Consider the following 21,625-nt stretch of genomic DNA (forward strand, 5'->3'; position numbering starts at 1 on the left):
TCATTATCTGAAGCAAAACTAAAAGAATTTAAACTTATTTCAGAACCTTACCAAACCACACTGTTTAAGGCGCTAACTCAACTCTGCATCAGTGGTTTTCAACCTCCCCACTCCCTGCATTTGCGGACCTTTCTTAGCATATGTGCAACGTGCCTCATAGAATCATGGAATATCAGGGTTGGAAGGGACCTCAGGAGGTCATCTAGTCCAACCCTCTGCTCAAAGCAGGACCAAACCCAACTAAATCATCCCAGCCAGGGCTTTGTCAAGCCTGACCTTAAAAACCTCTAAGGAAGGAGATTCTACCACCTCCCTAGCGAACCCATTCCAGTGCTTCACCACCCTCCTAGGGAAAAAGTTTTTCCTAATATCCAACCTAGACCTCCCCCACTGCAACTTGAGACCATTGCTTCTTGTTCTGTCATCTGGTACCACTGAGAACAGTCTAGATCCATCCTCCTTGGAACCCCCTTTCAGGTAGTTGAAAGCAGCTATCAAATCCCCCCTCATTCTTCTCTTCTGCAGACTAAACAATCCCAGTTCCCTCGGCCTCTCCTCATAAATCATGTGCTTCAGCCCCCTAATCATTTTTGTTGCCCTCCGCTGGACTCTTTCCAATTTTTCCACATCCTTCTTGTAGTGTGGGGCCTCATGTAGCAGGTGAGCAGAATTCATCACCAAGTTTGGCCCAGGTACTGATGGGGAGGGTTACATGAATGCAGACCCCTAAAGAATTTCAAATGGAGGTGCGGACGCCTTTGGAAATGTTAGTTTATGGACCCTGAGGGATCTGCAGACCACAGATTGAAAACCACCACTTTACATAATGCATGTCCCATTCTTTAAGGAGTAAAGCAAGTTTAGTTTCGGTAAGCAAGTAACTACCGCAGATATTTTAAGTTTTCTCAACATTTATGTGTGTGTGTGGGGGGGTGTTCCCCAAACAACACAATTTTTCCAGATGTGGGCTATGGGCTGTAATCTTCCCACCTCTGATCTAGGCCCCACATCCAGTCCAAGGGGTCATGGCTTCAGGAAGGGAGTCGGGTCCAGTGGTGACAGCACTTCAGGAGCTGGAAATCAGGATCCTGGCCTGTCAAGACAACTTGGAGTCCCAGTATATCCCCACAACACCTCCCATTTTCTCTTCATTACATAGATATTACAGATTTTGGGGGGCAAAACTCTCACCCCTCTCATTAGCCCTTTGTCTCCTGGGGTCTTCTACTCCCTGCTCTGGCAACAGAGCACTTCAACATCCACACAGCTGCTCCTTCCCACCCCCATCCTCTGCTGCCCATTATGCAGTATAGCCACCCCTTCCTTATACTCAGCACTTTGGTTCCCCCGCTGACCTCTCCCCTCCACCGCTCCCCTTAGCTCCCCCTCCTCTCCCACTGCTGAGCATGGATCGCATGTCCAGAGCAGTGCACCATGGATCCGCTAGGCACCATAGGCCAAGCTGAAAGGATGCCAAGGGCCTCCCTGGGCTTCTGCCACGGACACCCAGGCTCAGGGGATACCCCATCTTCTCCACTGTCCTTTGGAGGAACCTCTTCCATGTGCCAGACCCCTGAGGGGGACCACACGTCCTTCAGGGTTGGCCACACAACCTCCCTGTCTCCTGGATTGAGCCTCTGCTCCCCAGCCCTCCATCTTCACCCCCTAAGCTCTGCCCAGTGAGGGCAGATGAGGGAGATGCCTGGTAGAGGCTTGTCCACCCTTGGAGGAGCAATGCACCTGAGTTGGGATTTGCAGGGACACTTGGCAGTCAAATGCCTTATAGCAGCCTTTCCCCTTTTCCCCTCCCACTGGGTAGCACTGTCAAGTAGAGAGGGGAAACTGAGGCACATGCCAGCATCGTGAAAATATTGCAAACAATTCTTCCCTTTGTCACAGCTGGAGACAGATATAAATCCAGACAGAACAGGGGGCAGGCCAAAAAGACGGCAACTGTTCAGCTTAGAAGAGAAATGACTGAGGCGGGAGGGGATATGATTGAGGTCTATAAAGTCATGAAGGGTGTGGAGAAGGTGAACTTGGAAGGGTTATTTAAAAGGGTGAGGGATTACCCAATGAAATGGACAGGCAAGAGGTTTGAAACAAACAGAAGGAAATACTTCTTCACCCAACGCACTGACAACCAGTGGAACTCACTGCTCGGGGATGCTGTGAAGGCCAAAGTAAAATTGGGTTCAAGATGGTCTGGGACTCAACCCTGTGCTTGGGGTGTCCTAAACCTCTGTCTGCCGGGAGCTGGGACTGGATGACAGGGGATGAATCGCAGGATAAATTGCCCTGTTCTGTTCCTTCCTTCTGAAGCATCCGTGACTGTCAGAGATAGGATAGCGGGTTAGATGGACCATTGGCCTGACCCAGTCTGGCCGTCATTACAGTCTAACAGCTGCTCTGAGCAACTGGCAGACCCGGGAAATGCCCTGATGCTTCTAACTAACTGTGATGGGCTGGACTAGCCCAGAGGCCCCCTGCTGGAGCCCTCAGGGTCCTGCCACACTCGCCACCGGTCAGGAGCAGGGGAGAGGTCCTCCAAGCAGGGTAGAGTGGCTGCAGGGGAAGCAGCCAATCAATGTCCAGCAGGGCCGTATAAAAAGGAGCTACAGAGACAGTGCAGCTCCTTGCTAGAGCTGGAGGTGCATGGATGGTGTGGCTGGGTGAGGGAACTGCAGGACGACGGACAGTCAAGTGCTCGTAGGGACTGGGGGAGCAAGGAAGAGCTCCTGGCTGCTGCTGGGCCTCAGCTTAGCTGAGCCCTGAGCTAAGGATAAGGCAGCGGTGAAGGCTGGGGCCTGGCGCAGTGGGTGTGCCCAAGCCCTCCTGAAGGCCACTGGGGAAGGGCCTACAACTGGACATCAGGAAACATCCAGAAGGGGACTGAACTGTCAGGAGACCCAGCTGAAAACTGGGACCAAAACAGACTAAGGGTATGTCTACACTACCCGCCGGATTCTGCCGTTGACTCCTGTACTCCACCGCGGAGAGAGGCGAAAGTGGAGTCGATAGGGGAGCGGCGGCGGTCGACCTTGTGCTGTGAGGATGTGAGGTAAGTTGACCAAAGACATTCTCATAGCTGAAGTTGCGTATCTTAGGTCGATTCCCCTCCCCCTCCCACGCCTTAGAGGAAGAGAGGGAGGGAAGGAAGCCTGGAGGGAGGAAGCCGTGGGGGGGTACGGCCCAAAGGCAGGGCTGGGACTGATTTAAAGACCATGGACCCACCCAACCAGTGGGGGCGCTCGCGAGAGGTGGGTGCTGACTCCATTACACTAACCCAGATGAAGATTTCTTTAGTGACCTGATGAGCTCCCTGTGGCTTGAAAGCCTGTGTCTCACCAACAGAAGTTGGTCCAATAACCGATATCACCTGCCCCACTATGTCTGTTTCAGCCGGGCCTAATGACTGGCCATGGATTGAAATAGAGCAGGTGGCCACAGGCCAGGGAAAGGGGTAGGACACCCTGAGGGGAGAGATCAATGGGATGGCAACTGACGGCATGGCTATTTTGGGGGTGATGGTGGGTTTAGCAAGGTGGAGATCAGCTAAAGGGAGTGAGAGCGCTGGGGAGAAGGGGCAGGTGTGGCGCTGTGAGGAAGAGACTTTAGGGAGGTGTAGCTTGGAGCAAATGGCCTGTCAGCCCATTTGAAAACTGTAGGAAGATCTCAGTATGTCCAGAGGACCCTGCTTTGCCTGCTTCTGGCTCTGGCTCGGGATGGTCAGCGTCCAGGATCACACAGACCTGCCGCTCCATACCGGCTATGCAGGTGTGTTTGTGGGGGTGACACCAATGCAGTAGCCATTGCTGTGTGTGTCTCTGAGCAGGAAGGAGACCCAGCGTTGGGTGTGTGTCAACCCCATAATCACATGGAGGGCAGGACACACAGACCCAGTGCATTGGGGCGGGGGCCAATAGCAACCCAGCCACTGCCCTGCCCTTGGAAACCGCAGGGCGCAGCAGCCCGGGGGAGCCAGCCGACGCAGGGAGCCTCACAGCCGCAGAGAAACAGCTGGCGCTGTTGCGGTTGCAGAGATGAGTAATAGGCCCACCCGCCCCCGCACTGCGCCATCACCACCTTGCAGCCCTGCCTCGAGGAGCTGAAGGGAAATACTGCCTCCACAGTGTGAACAGGGCTACGGGTGGTGAGATTTAATCCTTTGGTGCCCCTGCCACATCTTTGATCTGAGCATCTCACTGCAGTCTGCACCTGTGTCAATCCCCATGAGACAGAAGCGTGATCCCCAATTTATAAATGGGAAACTGAGGCACACAACTCAGTGGAGGGGGGAAAATTGAACCCAGGAGTCCCGCATCCCAGGTTCTTCCTTGTTTGACCACTGGATAAGCTACCTCTAGGCAACACAAGTCATAGGCAAGATTCAGTCATAGGAAAGCGGATGAGCTCTGTGTTGTGAGCAATCGAGCAAACTCACGAAGAGTGTTTGAGCTGGCAATTTGGGGAATGCATCAGATCTCTGAGTCCGGACTCCCCTGCTCGGCCTATGACCCTCCTGTGAACCCCATGCAGGCCAGGAGCAACGCAGACTGGCATAGCCTCTTGTGCCATTGTCCAATCCCACCTTGTATGGGAGAGACACATGGGTGACATCAGTGCTCGGAGGAGGATCTCTACAGCACCGCTGGGAGCAGGGCAGGGGAGCCTGTAGGGGGCGCTGTCCCTTCAGAGTCAGTACTGACCTCAATCCCTGAGTGTGGCTCTAGGAGGCGCTGTGCTGTAGGGAGCAGGCCAGGGGCTCAGGAGGGGGTGTTCTCACTCTGCAGTCAGCGGTGACCCCAATTCCCCAGCATGGCACTAGGGGGCGCTGTGCTGTCTGGTTTAAAATGAAACACTCCTTCGTTCACCGCTCGTGGTCATCACAGATCCCTTGGCATTTTCACAACTCGTTTTGCCTCCCTCAAATTGCAGCCTCAATTGAACCCAGGTTTCTCCAGCCCCCTGTGATGCTCTGTACCTCAGGGGAACACCCTGCACCCCCATGTTCATCCATGTAAAATGATTCTGTGGTATCCAATGAAAAGTTTGTCATGTCAGGTGTCTTCGGAAGGCTCATGATGCTCTGGGTATTGTTGTTATAGTGATGTTATAGGTTGTAATTTCATGTATATAGTTTTGAGGCTGAACAACCCCCTTCCTTTGGGCCCTTTGGGACTATAATCAGGTAACGCTCACCTGACCCTGAAGTGGCAGGAGGGGGCGGGGGGCAAAGCCAAGAGGGAAGAAAGGACATGATAAAAGGGAGAGACGTTTGCCCTGCTCTTCCTCTCCCTTCCACCTCCATCTACAGACATCACCGCCAAGCGACTGAAGCGCTGATCAAAGGGGAGAGCCTGGCTGAAGGGCAGCCAGCCAGCCTGTGGTGAGACGCATCTAAGTTTGTAAGGGCACTGAAAGTGTTAAGACCAGCTTAGAATGCGTTTTGCTTTTATTTCATTTGACCAAATCCGACTTCTTATGTTTTGACTAATAATCACTTAAAATCTATCTTTGTAGTTAATAAATCTGTTTGTTTATTCTACCTGAAGCAGTGCGTTTGGTTTGAAGCGTGTCAGAGACTCCCCTTGGGATAACAAGCCCGGTATATATCAATTTCTTTCTTAAATTGACGAACGCATATAAGCTTGCAGCGTCCATAGGGCATAACTGGAAACTGTAGATTGGAGGTTCCTATGGTTGTGTCTGGGACCGGAGATATTGGCTAGTGTCATTCAGTTGCACAAGCCAAGGAGCAGCTGACATGCCAGAGGCTGTGCGTGAACAGCCCAGGAGTGGGGGTTCTCACAGCAGAGCAGGGTAAGGCTGGCTCCCAGAGTCAAGGACTGGAGTGACCAAGCAGATCACTGGTCTAGATAACACCAGGGGAATGTCACATCCCCATCTCTCGAACAGCTCTTCCAGGCACCTCTTCAAGAGCTGCCATGTTCCACCCTAGAAGTGGCTGCATTTTGGTACTGGGGGCGAGATCCCCTTCCGCAGTACTTGCCCTGATGCTGCTAAACTGCTGTCAAACCATCCCCCAGAAGTGGCTGCATTTCAGCCCTGGGTGAAGATCCCTTTGGAGGGGTAGCACTAACTGTGTTTAAGAGTGGTCAGTGCTCACCTCACTCACCCCCAGTGGCTGCATTTCAGTGGTTTCTTAATGTTTCCCAGTATTGGATGCTCTTTTGATGCTGGGGATGTTGCATAGATGTCTTGCTCACACGCTGTCCTCCATCCGTGTGTGTGTCCCTCCCTTCTGCCCCCTACTGGAGGGGATGAGATGTGTGTGTGTGTCGAGGCCACTCCCCTATCTAACCCCTTAATAAAAATCAATTTGATTTCATTTTGTTTAAAGGATTTTTGAAAACACCGACCCAGAACTCCAAGGCAAAGGAACAAAAGTAATAATATCCAGGGGGGTCCCATTGTAAGAGAAGGTTCCCACAACAAAAGGGTGCAATGTGCATTGGAACAGACATGGGGTAGGGGCCGCTCTGGACTATTTCACATAGTTCTGCAACCGCTTCTCTTTGACAGATTAAAACCCAAACGCCCTCCTCTAACCCGTATGCTGAAAATAACCCAAGTGTTAGGAATTATGACTCTTCCCCACTCTAATCTACTCCCTTCACAGATCCTGGATCCCAGTCCCATCCCCTGCTCGAACCCACTAACCCCACTCCCATTCCTGAGCTGGGATAGAACCCAGGAGTCCTGGCTGCCAGCCCTCCCGCCCCCCGCATTCAAAGTACACCAGGAAGAAGTTTGTGGCCGTTAGCAGGGTTTGCAGGGAAGGAAAGGTTGGGGGGATGGGGTGTTATGTGAGGTGTTCTCAGCATGGGGTAGGATGGGGAGGGGTGGTGGCAGAGGCCGTGATCAGTACGGGATTTCGCTGTACACCACAGCCTCCGAGATGTACTTTCCTCCTCTCTGCTGGGCCCCGGCGCTAGAGGGAGTCAGCATGGAATAGACAGGATTGCTCACCTAGGACAGAAAAGACAGGGGCTCGTGTCAGCTAGGGGGGCTGTGCTGCAGGGAGCACGCTGGGAGGCTCAGGAGGGGGCACTCTCTGCTCAGAGCAGACTACAATCCCCCAGTGGGACACTAGGGGGTGCTCTGCTGCAGGCCGTTGGATGGGGAGTTGTAGTAGGGGATGTCTCCCTGTGCAGTTTGTGCTGACCCCAATGCCTCAGTGTGGCAGTAGGGGGCACTGTGCTGTGGGGGGCAGGATGGGAGGCTCAGAAGGGGGGGCTCTCCCCTTGGAGTCTCTGCTGACCCCTATGCAATGACAGAGGGAGCTGTGTTGCAAGGATCAGGGTGGAGACACAATAGAGGGCGCTCTCCCCATGCAGTCGTTGCTGACCCCAATGCCCCAGGATGGCACTGGGGGTTTCTGTGATGCAGGGAGCGGGATGTGGGGCTCCGAAGGTGGTGCGCGCTCTCCTGATCTTACCAAGGAGTTGCACTCTACCCTGGCATCTGCATCCTCTTCTCTCTTGCCTCTTTCCTGTGGGTTTCGACCCACTCTGGGCTTCCCTCCAGGGTCATTGGGCGGCGCTGGGTGGTTATGGGTCACTGGCTGTACCTGCCCATCATGGATCCGTTGCTGCAGAACTAACCACACAAGAAATCATTCCCTGTGGCCTGGTCTCCCAGGAGATCCCAGGGGGTGAATATCTTCTCTTTTCTGTGGTTCCCATCTTTAATCAGTAGGTGGCAACCTCACATTAGAGTTACCCATAAGGAAGTCAGAGTGTGGTAGTCAGAAATTCCCCTCTTAAAGGGGAAGTGCCCCAGAGACCCCACCCCAGGGTTCCAGACCCCATGTCTTCCACCAGTGGGGTATGCATCTCTGTCACCTATGGTGGCACCTGGAAGTGTTACTCACCTGTGCCAGTGCTGGAGGGTCTGTTGACATAAAGTGGGCTGAAAGAAGGAGAACCAAACATCAGTGGTAGAGCAGGGTCTGCTGAGCTGGGTTGGGGTTCTGATCCCAGGGCAGGAAGATTTAAGGTTACTGGGGTAATGGCACTGGGGAGAGAGGAGGTGGCTGCGGTGGTTGGGTCAAGGTTACTGTAGTTTCTGTTTTTTTCAATCATCCATTCCCATTGATTCATCTTTGTTTCTCATTCATCTCTTTGCAAACTCGGTCATTTTCTCCTTCTTTCTTTCCTTTATTCTGTCTGTCTCTCTCAATTATTTCCTCTTTTTCTTTCATTCATTCTTTCGCATAATCACTTTTCTGCTCTCTTTAGTTCCCTCTGTCACACACCCCTTCCTTCTGTCTCCCAATCATCTCTTCTACTTCCTTCCTTCATTGATTCATGCACTCTCCTTTAGTCTCGTTCTTTCGTTCTGTCTCCCATTCATCCTCTCTCTCATTCATCTCCTCTCAAACTCATTCATTCATTCCATGTTCTCTCTTTCATTTGTAGGTTTGGGAGCATTAGATCTTCCTTGGTCAACATCGGCATAGGTCAACTTTGCCGTACACACACAAACGGATTTAAAAAGTATTTCCATTGATGATGATCAAAATTTACAAATAGGCAAAGTAAGAACAATGCTGCCTATTTAGTTTGCTTTAAGGATATTTACTTTGCCTATTTTGACATGGGAGATCGGCAGTTTGTTTTAGTGGATGTCTCCTGTCCTTAAAGAATTAGAGTGTCTTCCTCAGAATTTCCTGCGACTTTGACAATTTGAAGAGGAAAAATTGGGGGGGGGGGCGCTTAAAATAACCATTGATATTATTCATTTAAATTACAGCAAAACAAAAAATGAATTCTGCCAAGCCTAGTCATTCTCAACACAGGTCCTACGAGCTTGGCCTAGGGGAGAAGATGCCCCATCCTAGTACATGGCAGTGTTGCAGCAAATATTACATGACATAGATTAGAAGTTGGGGCCCTAGGAAATTTACCAGATTAGATGCCGGGCTGGGGTGGCCGTTCCCCTTGCCCATTGCTTACAATGAATTTCTTATGGGATGGGACAGTCTGTTGGGGTGGGTGGGCATGAATAGCCTGTGATAAATATAAATGGAAGGGTAACAACCTTTATGGATGCAGTAACATAAAATCTCTCCTGGCCAGAAGTACAGTCAGAGGTACAGAATTATTTTTAAGAAGCTGAAATAACCTGGTTGGCACCTGATGAAAAGGACCAATAAGGAAAGATGCTACTTTCAAATATGGGGAGGGGGGAGGTTTTGTTTGTGATCTCTTTGTTCCCTCTGGATAGAGAGAGAGAGACCAAGCAGGGAAGCCATCTTTTGAAAAGATACCTTGAAACGATACATCTAAAATGACATAATTGCAAGTAAGGGCAAGGAAATGCATTAGATTATCTTTTGTTTTAGCTTGTGAATTTTTCCTATGATAAGATGGAGGTTTATTTCTGTTTTTGTAACTTTGAAGTTGAGACTAGAGGGGAAACCTCTTTGTTTTAATTTTCTTTATTATCCTGTAAAATTACCTTTTATTTTGATTTTACAGAGGTGCTTCCTTTACTTTTTTCTTTATTATAAAGTTCTTCTTTTAAGAACCTGATTGATTTTAGTGTCCTAGACATAAAGGGTCTGGTCTGTACTTTTATTAAAGGCAATTGGTTGGTATATTATTCTCAAACCTCCCCAGGAAAGGGGATGAAGGGGCTTGGGCGGATATTTTGGGGAAACAGGGACTCTAAGTGGTCCTTTTCCTGAATCTTTGTCTAAATCACTTGGTGGTGGCAGCAATACTGTCCAAGGACAAAGGAAGGAATTTGTGCCTTGGGGAATTTTTTAACCTAAGCTGGTAAAAATAAGCTTAGGGGGTCCTTCATGCGGGTCCCCACATCTGTACCCCAGATTTCAGAGTGGGGAGGGAACCCGGACAAGCCCCGTGAGGGATGGACAGAGCCAGTCCCTGAGGGGTGGGGGTGTATCGGCCTCTGGAATTGAGGCAACTTACTGTGTCTCTGCCGTGATACCACCTGTGAAGAGAAGGGGAAACAGAGCCATTAAACAGGAGCCTGCATGGTATTGTGGGGCCTTGGCCGAAAGCAAAGGTCTCAGGATTGCCATGCTCAGTGGGAGGTGTTTGAACAGGGAACCACTTTAGAGCGATGTAGGATATTGTGCACTGAGCCTGTGGGGGGAGAAACCCACCACCTGAGACGGGGATATCCCTGCTCTACAGATCAGACAAGGCTGCAAGGCTGGCTGTTGGGATGAGACATACCGAAGAGAACAGAGAAGTACCGCGTTCCCAAGTACTGGCTCTCGATTGCATCTCATGGGGTCTTTTCACTTGTCACCTTCTGTTTCCAAATCCCGATTCCTGATTCTCTCTGCATCTTTACCTCTAGCCCCATGAAATAACCTTCAGTTCAGTGTCCCTGGAGACACAACCAAGCACCTCATGTGGAGGAGAACGGTGCTCTAAGGTGAAGCCAGTGAACCAGATAAACCTGAGCTGCCTGGAAGCTGAGGGACCGAGCAGGCGTGTGTGACCGAATTGGGGGCCAGTCTGCTTTCAGAGGAGCAGGGCTCAGATCTGGTGGACAGGGAGCATATCCCCTGGTGGGTGCCCACAGGGCTCCCTTCTGCTGATTGACTCTGAAAAGTGCCCCCCTCCCAAGAGTGCAGAAGGGGGAATCTGATACTGTTTTCCTCTGTCACATGCTTCTGAACTAGGTAACATCCAGGGATTATAACTAATAAAGGCCTGTTGGATCCCCCCCAAATCCCACCCCAAAATGCAGGTGCTGGCAGCAATTCAAGGCTCCTAAGTGAGAGACCCAGCTTCCACCCCTCCTCCCGGTCTGCCCTCCCCAGTACCTTTCCTCCTCCGGCAGAGGCAGATGAGGAGAAGCAGCAGGGGGAGCAGAGCTGCGGCCCCGATGCCTCCGGCCACCAGGTAGATCCACAGAGGCCAGACTGGGAATGAGAAGGGGACGGGTGAGCCGCCAGCAAATGAGGGGTATTTTGCACCCACTGCTAGAAGAGAGGAGCTGCCCTTGGCTGCAGTGCTGCCCTCCGTGGCTCAGACACAGGAGCCGCACCCCATGGGTCATAAATTCTGCCAGAGAGTCTTTCATGAGACAGGCTCTGTCCCTGCCCCCTCCATCCTTTATGCTCTATCTCCCAGGGGTGATGCCTGGCTCTGATTTCTCCCCCAGCAAGCAGCTTGCCCAGTGCTTTGAGGGTATGTCCCCACTGAGTTGTGAACATGGATGTGCGGGATCCAGACTGGTGGAGCTGGTTTTTCTCAGTCCATGCTGGGATTGCAATGGCTGCACCCAGGTTTCTGCGACATGCTAACGCATCCACATTGCACCACACAGACCTTCTGAGCCAGGTCTGGGGCTTGAGCTGTGTCCACACTAGCAATGGATGGGCTTGAATCCGCATCACAGCAGGACTTGGGCTCTGACCCACCCCCACAGCAGGGTCCCAGGACCCAGCTCCTGAGTGCTTGCTGACCCAAGTCAGACTGATTTATGTGTGGATGAGTGAGAGCCGGGCATGGTGTGAAGAGTAGACATACCCTGAATGGAGCCTGGGGAAGCCTTTGCTGTCACGGTGACATTCACAGCCCAGCTCCTGGGGGAAGGGATCCACCTCCCTCTAATATTCTTCTCGTACCCACAGGTGAATTCCCCAGTGCTCTCGGGACCGGCCCATGGGATGCTGAGCACAGAGACATTTATAGAGCCGGTGTCGGGCTCCATGGTGCTGATCTCTGACCCCACGTCCCCAGGGATGAGATCGGCTCCATCCTTGTAGAAGTGAAACCTCCGCTTGCTGGCGTCCTCAGGAGCCATGCAGGTGATGAGCAGGGGGAGCCCTTCGCTCACCGCTCCGGACGGGGGATCCACGCTCAGCACTGGCTGGGAAGGGTGATCTGAGAGGGGCAGAATAGGGGAGGGGTCAGCAGAGAAAGGACCTTCCTGAATGCTTAGTGTCAGGAAGGGGCGGCTGTACTATATAATAGGCACTAGCTGCAGCAGAGTGTGAGGGGTGGGGAAGGGGTGGCTATACTGTATAATGGGCACTAGGGGGCAGCAGAGGGTGGGGTGGGGTAGGGGCGCCTGTACTGTATAATGGGCACTCGGGGCAGCAGAGGGGGTGGGGAAGTGGCGGCTGTACTGTATAATGGGCAATAGGGGGCAGCAGAGGGTGGGGGTGGGGGAGGGGCGGCTGTACTGTATAATGGGCACTAGGGGGCAGCAGAGGGTGGGGGGGGGGAAGGGGCCGCTATACTGTATAATGGGCACCAGGGGGCAGCAGAGGGTGGGGTGGGGAAGGGGCGGCTGTTCTGTATAATGGGCACTAGGGGCAGCAGAGGGTGGGGGGAGAAGGGGCGGCTGTTCTGTATAATGGGCACTTGGGGGCAGCACAGGGTGGGGGTGGGGAAGGGCAGAGGAAGAAGAGCTTTGATGGGGGGCATCGCTCTCCCCCCCAGCCCCACTGCTCCTCTGGCTCTCTAGCACCACCTGAAATGTGGGGAGAGACCCCGGCCGGAGCATCCCAGGGGTCGTCGCCTCACCTGACACTGGTACAGTGATGCTGTTACTGTTCTCGGATACAATCTCCTGCCCGGCCTCCCATCTCCAGTACTGACAGGTGTAGGAGCCGTCATTCCCCATCTGCGCTGTGAGGTCCATCCAGGGCCCCCCGCTGGCAGTTGGCAGCTCTTCAGGGGTCTGATCCCCTCTGTGCTGGTGGAACCTGAACCCCACCACCTCCTCGCCATGGGGTGCTGAGCAGTTGAGGGTGACCTTCTCCACGGGCAGGTACACAGGGAGCTTGGGGTGCAGAGAGAGTTTGGGGACCAGAGGAGGTGCTGCAATAGAGAGAAAGGGGTCAGTACAGAGGGGCTACCCCCAGAGTCAAGAGAAGTCGATACGGGGAGTCCAGTGATCCCCCAGCCTGTGAAATACCCCACAGCAAAAACCCCACAGGGCAGATGCCAGTCCCCAGTTTGAGCAGAGTGGCATCTTGGAACTGGCAGAGCTGTGGGGGAACGGCTACAGCACCTAACCGAATAAGCACCTCAAAATACAACAGGGGAAATTCCTGGCGAGACTTTCGAGTGATTTAGAATCAGAAGTGCTGAACTTTGAGCTGCTCAACTTGGAGCAAATGAGCCTGGACCAACCCACAGTTGGCAAAGACGAGGATATGACACCAGAAGGACCTGGTGGTCTCCATAAATTTTCCTTCTCAAGAAAAATAATGGTGACACTCCTGGATAACTGAGGACGAGACACAGGTAATAACCTGTGGCGCTAAAGAGTGAGAAATGTGTTGAATGGTATAAATCACGGCTGTGGTTTGGTAGTTTAATACTAATCGTTCATGATGATGGATGTTGAATGGTCTATTTCATCGTGTGTCCTCCACGACAATCATAGGTTTCCCCAGTGCTGGGCACATGCTATGGCCCAGTCTGCAGATCTTCCCCCAGGAGCCAGCAGACCAAGAGATGTTCCCTAGTTTGTGTTTGCTGCAGTCACATGTGTCTGGGTCAGTGGACTAGCCCCACTTCCACAGATTCACTTTGGAGTTGCCAACTTTTGTTCGGAGATGATTTAAAGATCTCCAGGTCGACAAATCTTCACTCCTCTGGGGAGGCATTCAGCAAATCGCTCTACATTTTGACAACCTTGGTGAGTATTTCAAGTCATGTGTGCCATGTTTCGAGTTGTGTGGCCATGGCTTTTTTTAAGCAATTCCATTACACCTAGGAAGCCACCACTGGCCATGTATTGGGTGTCTGGGATGGCAAACACCTGCACATCACGGCCCATGTCAGACTGTCTCAATCTGCAAATCCTGCTGAACACCTACCACTGCAATATGTGGAATGGGAAAAATAAGGGCTGTTTTATTAGTTTAATCTTCATAGCTCATGACGATGTATGCTGACTGGTAAAAGAATCATGGAGTTATGCTGATGTAATGCCAATGATTTGTAACAGAGAAGAATGAGAACAACTTATGAACATTTGGGTAAATGTATAACTGGAGACACAGGATGACAGACATAGAAGAACAAATTAATGTCTAAAAAGGAAGTGACCGAGGGCCCAAAGTGGAGAACACTGGTCCAGAGACTGAGACAAATTTGGAAACTTGGGCCCCTACCTGTTCAGTCTGATCGGTCTTATAGTTTTTCACACATGTATGATCAGAATGGACAAGTGTCAATGATTCAATCAGAAAATGTATAAATAAACATAAAAAAAAATAGATTAAGCCAATATTGGGTGGGATCCTGTCTCAGTTTCCCACCTCACAGTGGTCAGTGGGATTCAACAGGTGACCATGAAGACTCTGGAGCCCATGGAAGGAGTAGGGCCTCTCCAGAACACACACCAAGGCCAAAGGGGTACTGCAGACAGGGCCGGACTCACCACTCACGGTGATGAAGACAGAATCACTCTTCCCTGACAGGATCGCTTGCCCAGATCGGGTTATCCAATAGGCACAGGAGTACGCCCCAGCATTCCCAGTCATAGCTATACGCTCCAGCCAAGGCCCCTCATCCAGCTCGGAGATCTGCTCCCTTCTTTGATGGTAGAATCTGTATCCCCTCACCTGCTCGCTGCCAGGAACTAAGCAGGTGAGCTTGACATGTTCCCCCTGAAAATAGATGTGTTTTGGGGGGTCCAGAATGATTTGGGGGGCTGGTGGGGGGAGTGGGACACCTGGAGAGAATGAAGAGCACAGAAAACAAGGAGAGAAATGGAAGGGCTCTGAATGAAGAGCCCTGGCTGATTGTGTAAATAAAATGGGGAGCTGTCACATACCCCTTGGAGAAGCTACACCCCCACTTCCACCCTTTGACAGAGAATCCCTTCATACCTCCCATTCCCTGGTAGCCACACTCTGCGCCCCAACAGCGAAGAGCAAATCAGAGCATTACTCAGCGCCAAACCTGGCCAGAAATGTAAGGATGAGTCATGTGGAGAAAGATTCCCCAAAGCCTGACTGTTCAGCCCCCTGAGATGGCTGATGTGTCCAAAGGTAGATGACACTCAAGTTCATTTGCTACCACACCATATTTCCCTCCCTGGTCACTAACGTTCCTTCCCCACCCAGTGATGTTTTCTTTGAGGAGCATCAGTTCTGGGTTCACCCACTTTTCATTTACTGATTTTTTTCCATTTTCTTGCCCATTTCAGGGAAGGTTGATTGGTCTTTAAAGACCATCAGGTGATGCTCCTGGAATCAGGCAGGTGTGAGCCTAGAGCTAACCCAACAGGCCATCCGGTGCTCGGTCTCTGTGGAGACAATGAATTTAGTAATTCCTGTGAGTCTCCCAGCAGCAGGACTGGGAACTGCAGGGAGATGCCTCTACGGACACCGATTTGGACCTGCAAGGCCAGGTTTGGACTGGCAGATCGCAAGAAATTTGCCGGCAAGGCCAAGAGGTGGGATTTCAGCAGCACCACAGCTCTCCCTTGCTGAGGAGAGCATCACAGGGACTTAGTTGCTAACACGACCTCCCTTGACAAAACAGCTCTCCTGGACAGGAGCTCTCTGATTGCCCAGAGCAATCACATTACAATGGCTGAGCATTTTAACCACTCTCTTGTGTGATTCTGTTCCCACCTTCCTTCGGAGGTTCAGCTGAAGATGGAGACCAACTGACCACTGTGAAGGTAAAGAATCCCCCATCCAAAGTGGAGTCTGCAGTCTGGCCCAGATACCAACCCCCCAATATCAGACAGGATTCATCAGCTCTACAGACAGATTGCTCAGTCCATCACAGACGTACCGGTTGGTAGCCCACAGCCTCTCCGTTCTGCAGGCCAGATGTCTGAACAGCCATCGCCTGACCCAAGAGGTGTAGATGGAAACATGACTCACCAGTCAGATGGATTGAGAGGGGGGCACTCGGCAGTGACTGGATCATTCTCCCTGAGACACTGATCTCATAGCTGCAGGTGTAAGTGCTGGTAGCGTCCAAATCAGACTGATGGAGCTGGAGACGGGCACCCGGCTGTGAGACAATGACATTCCCCTGCCTCAGGAACTGGTACCTTGTAGCCACGTGTCCCAAAGGGGCCGAGCATAGGATGGTAACAGGGCTTTTCCCCGGGGGATCAGATATCACAGAGATGGATGGAGCAACAGGGAAATCTGTGAAGAGCAACAATCAGAGAGAAGAGGGGGTGTTAATGTACCGAGAGTGTGGAAACAGCAGAGCAATTGGTGATGAGGAAGTGGGGTGTAAAGATCAAATCAAGGCATGGGCTGGGAGCTAGGATTCCTGGGTTCTATCCTCAGCTCTGAGAGGGGAGTGAATTTCAGTTCTTGAAAACCTGACACAAGTAGAAGGAGAACCAGGTAGTGAAACTGAGCTGATTCCCTTGACAGCAGCTAGATTGCTGGTTGTGTCTGAGCCCCTGGGGGGTCGGGGGGGGGAAGAAATGCCATCGACCCCAGCTCAGCCAGCCCTAGGAAACAGACGCACCAGTCCCTAGGGCCAAGCAGGGATGTCTGCGCTCTGAGATGGTCTCCCACCCAGACTTTGCTCCCCAGGACAGGCAGGTGTGTGCTTTTGGGATCCCCATCACAGCTGTGAGTCCCAGCTGAGCACCCCTGTTCTGGGCAAGGAGTGCACCCTGCACCCTGATTTTATCGCTGAAGTGATATTTCCCTCCTGGGAGCCGAGCACCGGAGAGTAACACGCTCCCCGGGGAGATAGAGAGAATGCTTAGGGGCTAGAGAGAGCGTGAGGGCTGGCTGCTCCCTGCACCCCCAGGGGCTGTGAGAAAGCGTCCTAGGAGATGCTCATTCAAACCGGGCTCCTTTAGGGCCTGATGAGGTGAAAAGGAAGAAGCCCCTGGCTTGCACTCCAGAGGCTGTGCTCACGCAACGTGGCCGGCGCAGTGCTTGTAGTGAGACCACACGGACAAAACATCAAAGTAAATAGCCTGAAATTGATCTCGTCATCATTGTTCTTACTTTGCCTAGTGGTAAATTTCAGTTATGAAGGTTGGAAATATTTCTCTGATGTGTTGTGTGTGGGCAGTGAAATTGGTGTTTACCGATTAAAATCGAACGCAGTCTCCCTGGATTCTCCATCACTGGCCATTTTTAAAACAAGGGTGGGTGTTTCCCTAGAAGATCTGTTCTAGTTCAAACAGGAATTACTCTGGGGATGTCCGATGGAGATGGGACTAGGGGATCACAGGGGCCCTTTCTGGTTTGAGAATCTGTGAAATGGTTCTGGTTTGTTTGTGGGGGTTCATTTTTTTTTGGGGTAGGTGGAGTGAAGACAACGGGACCATCCATCAAGGGTAGGAGACCCTGGGGGTTGAAGTGAGCAGGCTGGTGACCCTCCCCACATATGAGGGGTTGGGGTCTCACGTGTGATGGAGATGGGGACAGGAATCCCCTATTAGACAGCAGGAGAAAGGGGACTCACCCATCACTGGTACCGGGACGAGCTGGCTGCGTGCAGAGTAGATGGGCCGGCCGTCTCTCACTGCCCAGTACTCACAGCTGTACGCCCCGGACTTCCCCGTCTCAGCCGTCAGGACCAGCCAGGGCCCCCCAGGCAGGCCGGTGGTTTCTGTGAAGACCCGATCCCCGCGGTGATTGTAGAACTGGTAGCTGGTCACCGCCTGCCCGCTAGAGGCTGAGCATCTGAGGGTGAGACGCTCCCCCGGGAAATACACAGGGTGATGGGGGTCCACGATGATGGTGGGGGCTTGCAGGGGGGCTGAGGAAGGGCAGAGAGATTCAGGAGATGTTATACTCCCTCAGCCAAGTGCTGCCTCCCTATTTCTGTCCCCCTTGGCGGTAGCTGGCAGCCCCTCGCAGCTCTCCGTTCCTCCCACACAACAAGACACCTGGTGTCTGCACCCCACAGGCCCCCAAGCTCTGGCTGCATCTCTCGTGGCTTCACCCCTGCCCATGTGCTCCATGGGAAGGGGAAGGAGCCCCCGTCACCTCTGGGGGGTTCTGGTTCCCACCTGGCCACGCCATACGTCACGGGCTCTGCAGGGCATGGAGCAGCTCAGTCAGAACTGTGGGGGTGCTGAGACCGGATGGACGAGGGAAGTGGGAGTGGGGGTGGGAAGATGAGAGGAGATGGCAGCTAGGGAGAGAGACGTCCCGCCACAGAAGCCCCCCGGATCAAATCCCAACCCACCTCCTGGCTTGCAGCCAGCGCTGCTGAGATTTCACTCTGCGTCTGGCCCTGAGGCCACGGTTAGAGTCTGTTTCTGGGGTGCTCCATTTCAAGCAGCTTACAGGGGTCTGGTTCTAAGCAGGGGGGTGGCTCCCCCATCAGAGAATCTAGACCCTATAAGGCCTCCAGGGGACCTCAGAAAATTGAGCCCCCCAGAAATCTCCAGTCACTTTGGGAAGTCTTGCCTGGGGCCCTTGGCAGGTCCTGAATCTGGGAGCTGAGTGGAGCATAAAGAGAGTGAGACACATTCAGAGGTGGAGTGGGAAAGTCTCTGCACACAATGCCTGGAAGGGGGTGGTATCTACACACAGTGCCTGCAACCTCACACTGAGAAGCCAGGCAGAGAAGCGAATACTGGAATCAGTGTCCCCTGTCTGGTCCCATTCCCCATCCCATTGACCAGCCAGTTCCTCTGGGGCAGGATCAGAGCTGGCAGCCCCTAGAGGTGAAAGGCCCCATGTCCCATTCTCTGACCCAACCAGCCAGACCCCTTGCCATGGGGCCAGACTGGAACTTGAAGTCTGCCCCATGGGGTGACCCCCTAACATGGAGGGGACCCACCTGGACAGACAGCTGGGACATGTGTGTGGATTGAGTTCCTCCTTACCTGCAGGTGACACCAGCCGGGGAAAGATCTGGAGAGAAGCTGAAGGAGAGAAGAGATGAGATGGGGACTGAGAGCTGTGGAAACGGCACAAGCAGGAACAGGTCTGGGGAACAGGTAAAGTAATTTAGGGAGACGTGAGCCCAGGTGGACGAGGCTCAACATCTATTTCCCTAGGGCAGAGCGACAGGCAGTAGGTGGAAGGAAATGACTGTCGGGGAAAGACCAGGAGCTCGATACTCGAGTAAAGCCCTAGGAAAGAAGCCACCTGGTGACTGAGATTCTATTTGCAGAAGCCCGAGGCTCAGGGTTCATGGTCCCTGCATAGAAAGGCCCCGTTAGCCGACCCCACACAGCAGGGAAATGCCGGACGCCCCCTCAACTGCCGCTGAATGGAGGCTGGGGGACAAGAGGCCCCGAGGTGCTGGAGGAGGAAGGAGAAGGTGAGACGCATGCAGAGAAGGGGGGGAAGGAGACACAGGCTGAAGGAGGAGTGCAGGGTCGCTCACCCAGGAGATGGAGGAGCTCCATGCTGGGTGTAACAGGATGCTGCTGCTGGGTGAATCTGCTCCTGCGATGGGCTACCTAAATAGCAACTGAGCTCTTAGAAATATCTGTGACCGTCCGTCCCATGGGGCGAGACACTTCCCCAATGTCTGCACATCCGAGAGAGGAACCAGCTCCTGGGATGGGCCAGCCGGTGTCTGAAAGGAGCCCGGAAGTGTGGTGATGATGCAGCCTCAAGACCTGCTGATCACTGGAGAACACTGGTGTCCGGGATGGAGAAACCTGACAGATTAATGGGGGAGATGGAATGAAAGAGTGAGAGAGCAAAATGGGGAACTAGACAGAGGCAAAGAGATGAAGAGACAGGCTGCTTTGCAAATAGAGGAAGTGAAAGAGAGCAGGAGTGAACTGATCAGTGACATGGAGCAAGAGTGAGAAAAGGAAAGGGTGAATGAGACACTGACAAAAGGATGAGTGAAGAGGGAGAAGAAGAGACAGTGTCTGAAGAAGAGGAGTGATGCAGATGGAGAGAGTGAAAGAGAAAGAGACAGCAGGAGAAGTGCAGAAGGAGGTCTCTGACTGAGAACAAGGCGGACAGTCAGAAACAGAAAGATTGAATGAGAGACAGCGAGAAGGAGGAGTGGAGAGGGCGACTGTGAGAGAAGGAGGGGAGGGAGAGGGGGAATGAAAGTCAGACACACGGAGTGAATCTGTGAATGAGGGAGAGAGATGGAGGAGTGGGGAGGATGAAGGAGAGGGTGGCAGAGTGAGGCAGAGAAAGGGGGAGACGGAGGGAAGGCGTGAATGAGGCAGGCACGTAAGGAGGGGTGCAGGGTGAGTCATTCACCTGGCACAGGGAGACATGTTTAGCTCCATTCTGGGGGGACCAGTCTGAGCCTGTAAGCTGCACCCCCAACCTCCATCTCCTGCGAGCCGCCTGCTCCCCTCTGATCACAGCTGGAGGAAGTGCTGCCTAAGGGACGCAGCCACCTCCCTGCCCCACCATCGAGGCACCACACGCTGTGGGCTGACCACAGCCAGGTCGGGGGGCTCCCAGCTCCCAGCCACGCTGCAGGGCCTGGTCTGACAATAGCAGAGGGGTCAGCTACAGGGTAACCAGGTAACGGCTCCTCACTCCATCCATTACCCTGGCCAGGTACAGCAGGGGGCACTGGCCCAGCACCAAACCCGCACTCCTGGCTGCGAAGGGCCATGGGGCCAGCACTGGGACATGGGGGTCAGCACTGACTGGGGGGGAGACCGCCCCCTAGTGAGCCCCTCCGTGATCCCTGCAGCACGGCGCCTCCTAGCACTGCCCTGGGACACGGGGGTCAGCACTGACTAGGAGGGGAGAGCGCCCCCTAGTGAGCCCCACCATGATCCCTGCAGCACAGCACCTCCTAGCACTGCCCTGGGACACGGGGTCAGCACTAACTGGGAGGGGAGAGCGCCCCCTAGTGAGCCCCTCCGTGATCCCTGCAGCACGGCGCCTCCTAGCACTGCCCTGGGACACGGGGTCAGCACTGACTCAGAACATGTAACTGGACAGAACTGAATTAGACCTGCACTTCTCGCCCAGCTCTCCGGTCGCCGCTCTCAGGCGAACGCCGCGTGGGCAGGGGTCACGGACGTGTCTCAGCCGTCAGCGTCCCCCAGCAGCTGAGTCATGTAACTTTTTACAGGAACGGAGACGGGGCTGGTGGCTGAGCTGCAGGAACAACCACACGCCAGAGACTGTTCAAGCTGATGCGGAGGTGGAGTTTGGCCTAAGTTTGGTGCCTCTTTTTTTATCCCTCTGTCTCTCTGTGTCCTGTCCCTCAGCCTCTTCCTTCCTTTGTAGTACAACAGACGAGGTCTCTCTCCTCCTGAGTCCTCTGCCCCATATGCCCTCCCACTTCCTCCCGTCACCCTCCTGGGTCCCCATCCCACTTTCCAACTGTTCTCCTGTTTCCAGTGGTATTATGGCTAATTTGGGGTGTGACGGTGAAGGCTGAAGTGGCTTTGCAGCTGTTTCTGGGGAGCTCTTCCCAAGCATGGGGGCAGATTGGAGAAAGCACAAAGGGACTGTAACGATGCTGGGTTTGGTGGGACCCAACTGAGAGTACCAACTCAGGACAAATTGCTTAGAGCAGGGCAGTTACAGCCCAAGGCTGGGGTTCCTTCGCAGACCAAGGCAAACCAAACCAGCCAAATAGAGAAGACTTCAGTTTTACCCCACTGGCTAACCACAAGTCACACAAGCAATTCCCTTAGACACTCCAGTTTCCCAGCATCACCACCAGTGCCACTCATCCTGGGAACGAATGGTTAT

At 53.1% G+C, this 21,625-nt stretch overlaps 1 protein-coding gene and 1 long non-coding RNA gene across 2 annotated transcripts; both read right to left on the bottom strand.

Annotated features, from left to right (window-relative positions):
* Positions 1-5,543: 5,543 nt before the first annotated feature.
* Positions 5,544-17,548, bottom strand: LOC120380892 (basement membrane-specific heparan sulfate proteoglycan core protein-like). Its single transcript, XM_039498786.1, has 10 exons — positions 17,436-17,548; positions 15,872-16,144; positions 14,413-14,706; positions 12,543-12,839; positions 11,541-11,897; positions 10,832-10,930; positions 9,963-9,984; positions 7,898-7,935; positions 7,463-7,623; positions 5,544-6,993 (listed from the first exon to the last, which is right to left on the bottom strand). Exons 1-10 carry the CDS (start codon positions 17,437-17,439, stop codon positions 6,886-6,888), a joined length of 1,653 nt encoding a protein of 550 aa, XP_039354720.1. The 5' UTR covers positions 17,440-17,548; the 3' UTR covers positions 5,544-6,885.
* A 109-nt stretch (positions 17,549-17,657) lies between these two features.
* Positions 17,658-19,812, bottom strand: LOC120380562. Its single transcript, XR_005587802.1, has 3 exons — positions 19,317-19,812; positions 18,811-18,849; positions 17,658-17,732 (listed from the first exon to the last, which is right to left on the bottom strand). It is a non-coding gene; the product is annotated as an uncharacterized LOC120380562 (long non-coding RNA).
* Between the last annotated feature and the right edge of the window lie 1,813 nt (positions 19,813-21,625).

Source organism: Mauremys reevesii, linkage group 13 (genome assembly GCF_016161935.1).
Source record: "Mauremys reevesii isolate NIE-2019 linkage group 13, ASM1616193v1, whole genome shotgun sequence".
NCBI classification, from domain to species: Eukaryota; Metazoa; Chordata; order Testudines; family Geoemydidae; genus Mauremys; species Mauremys reevesii.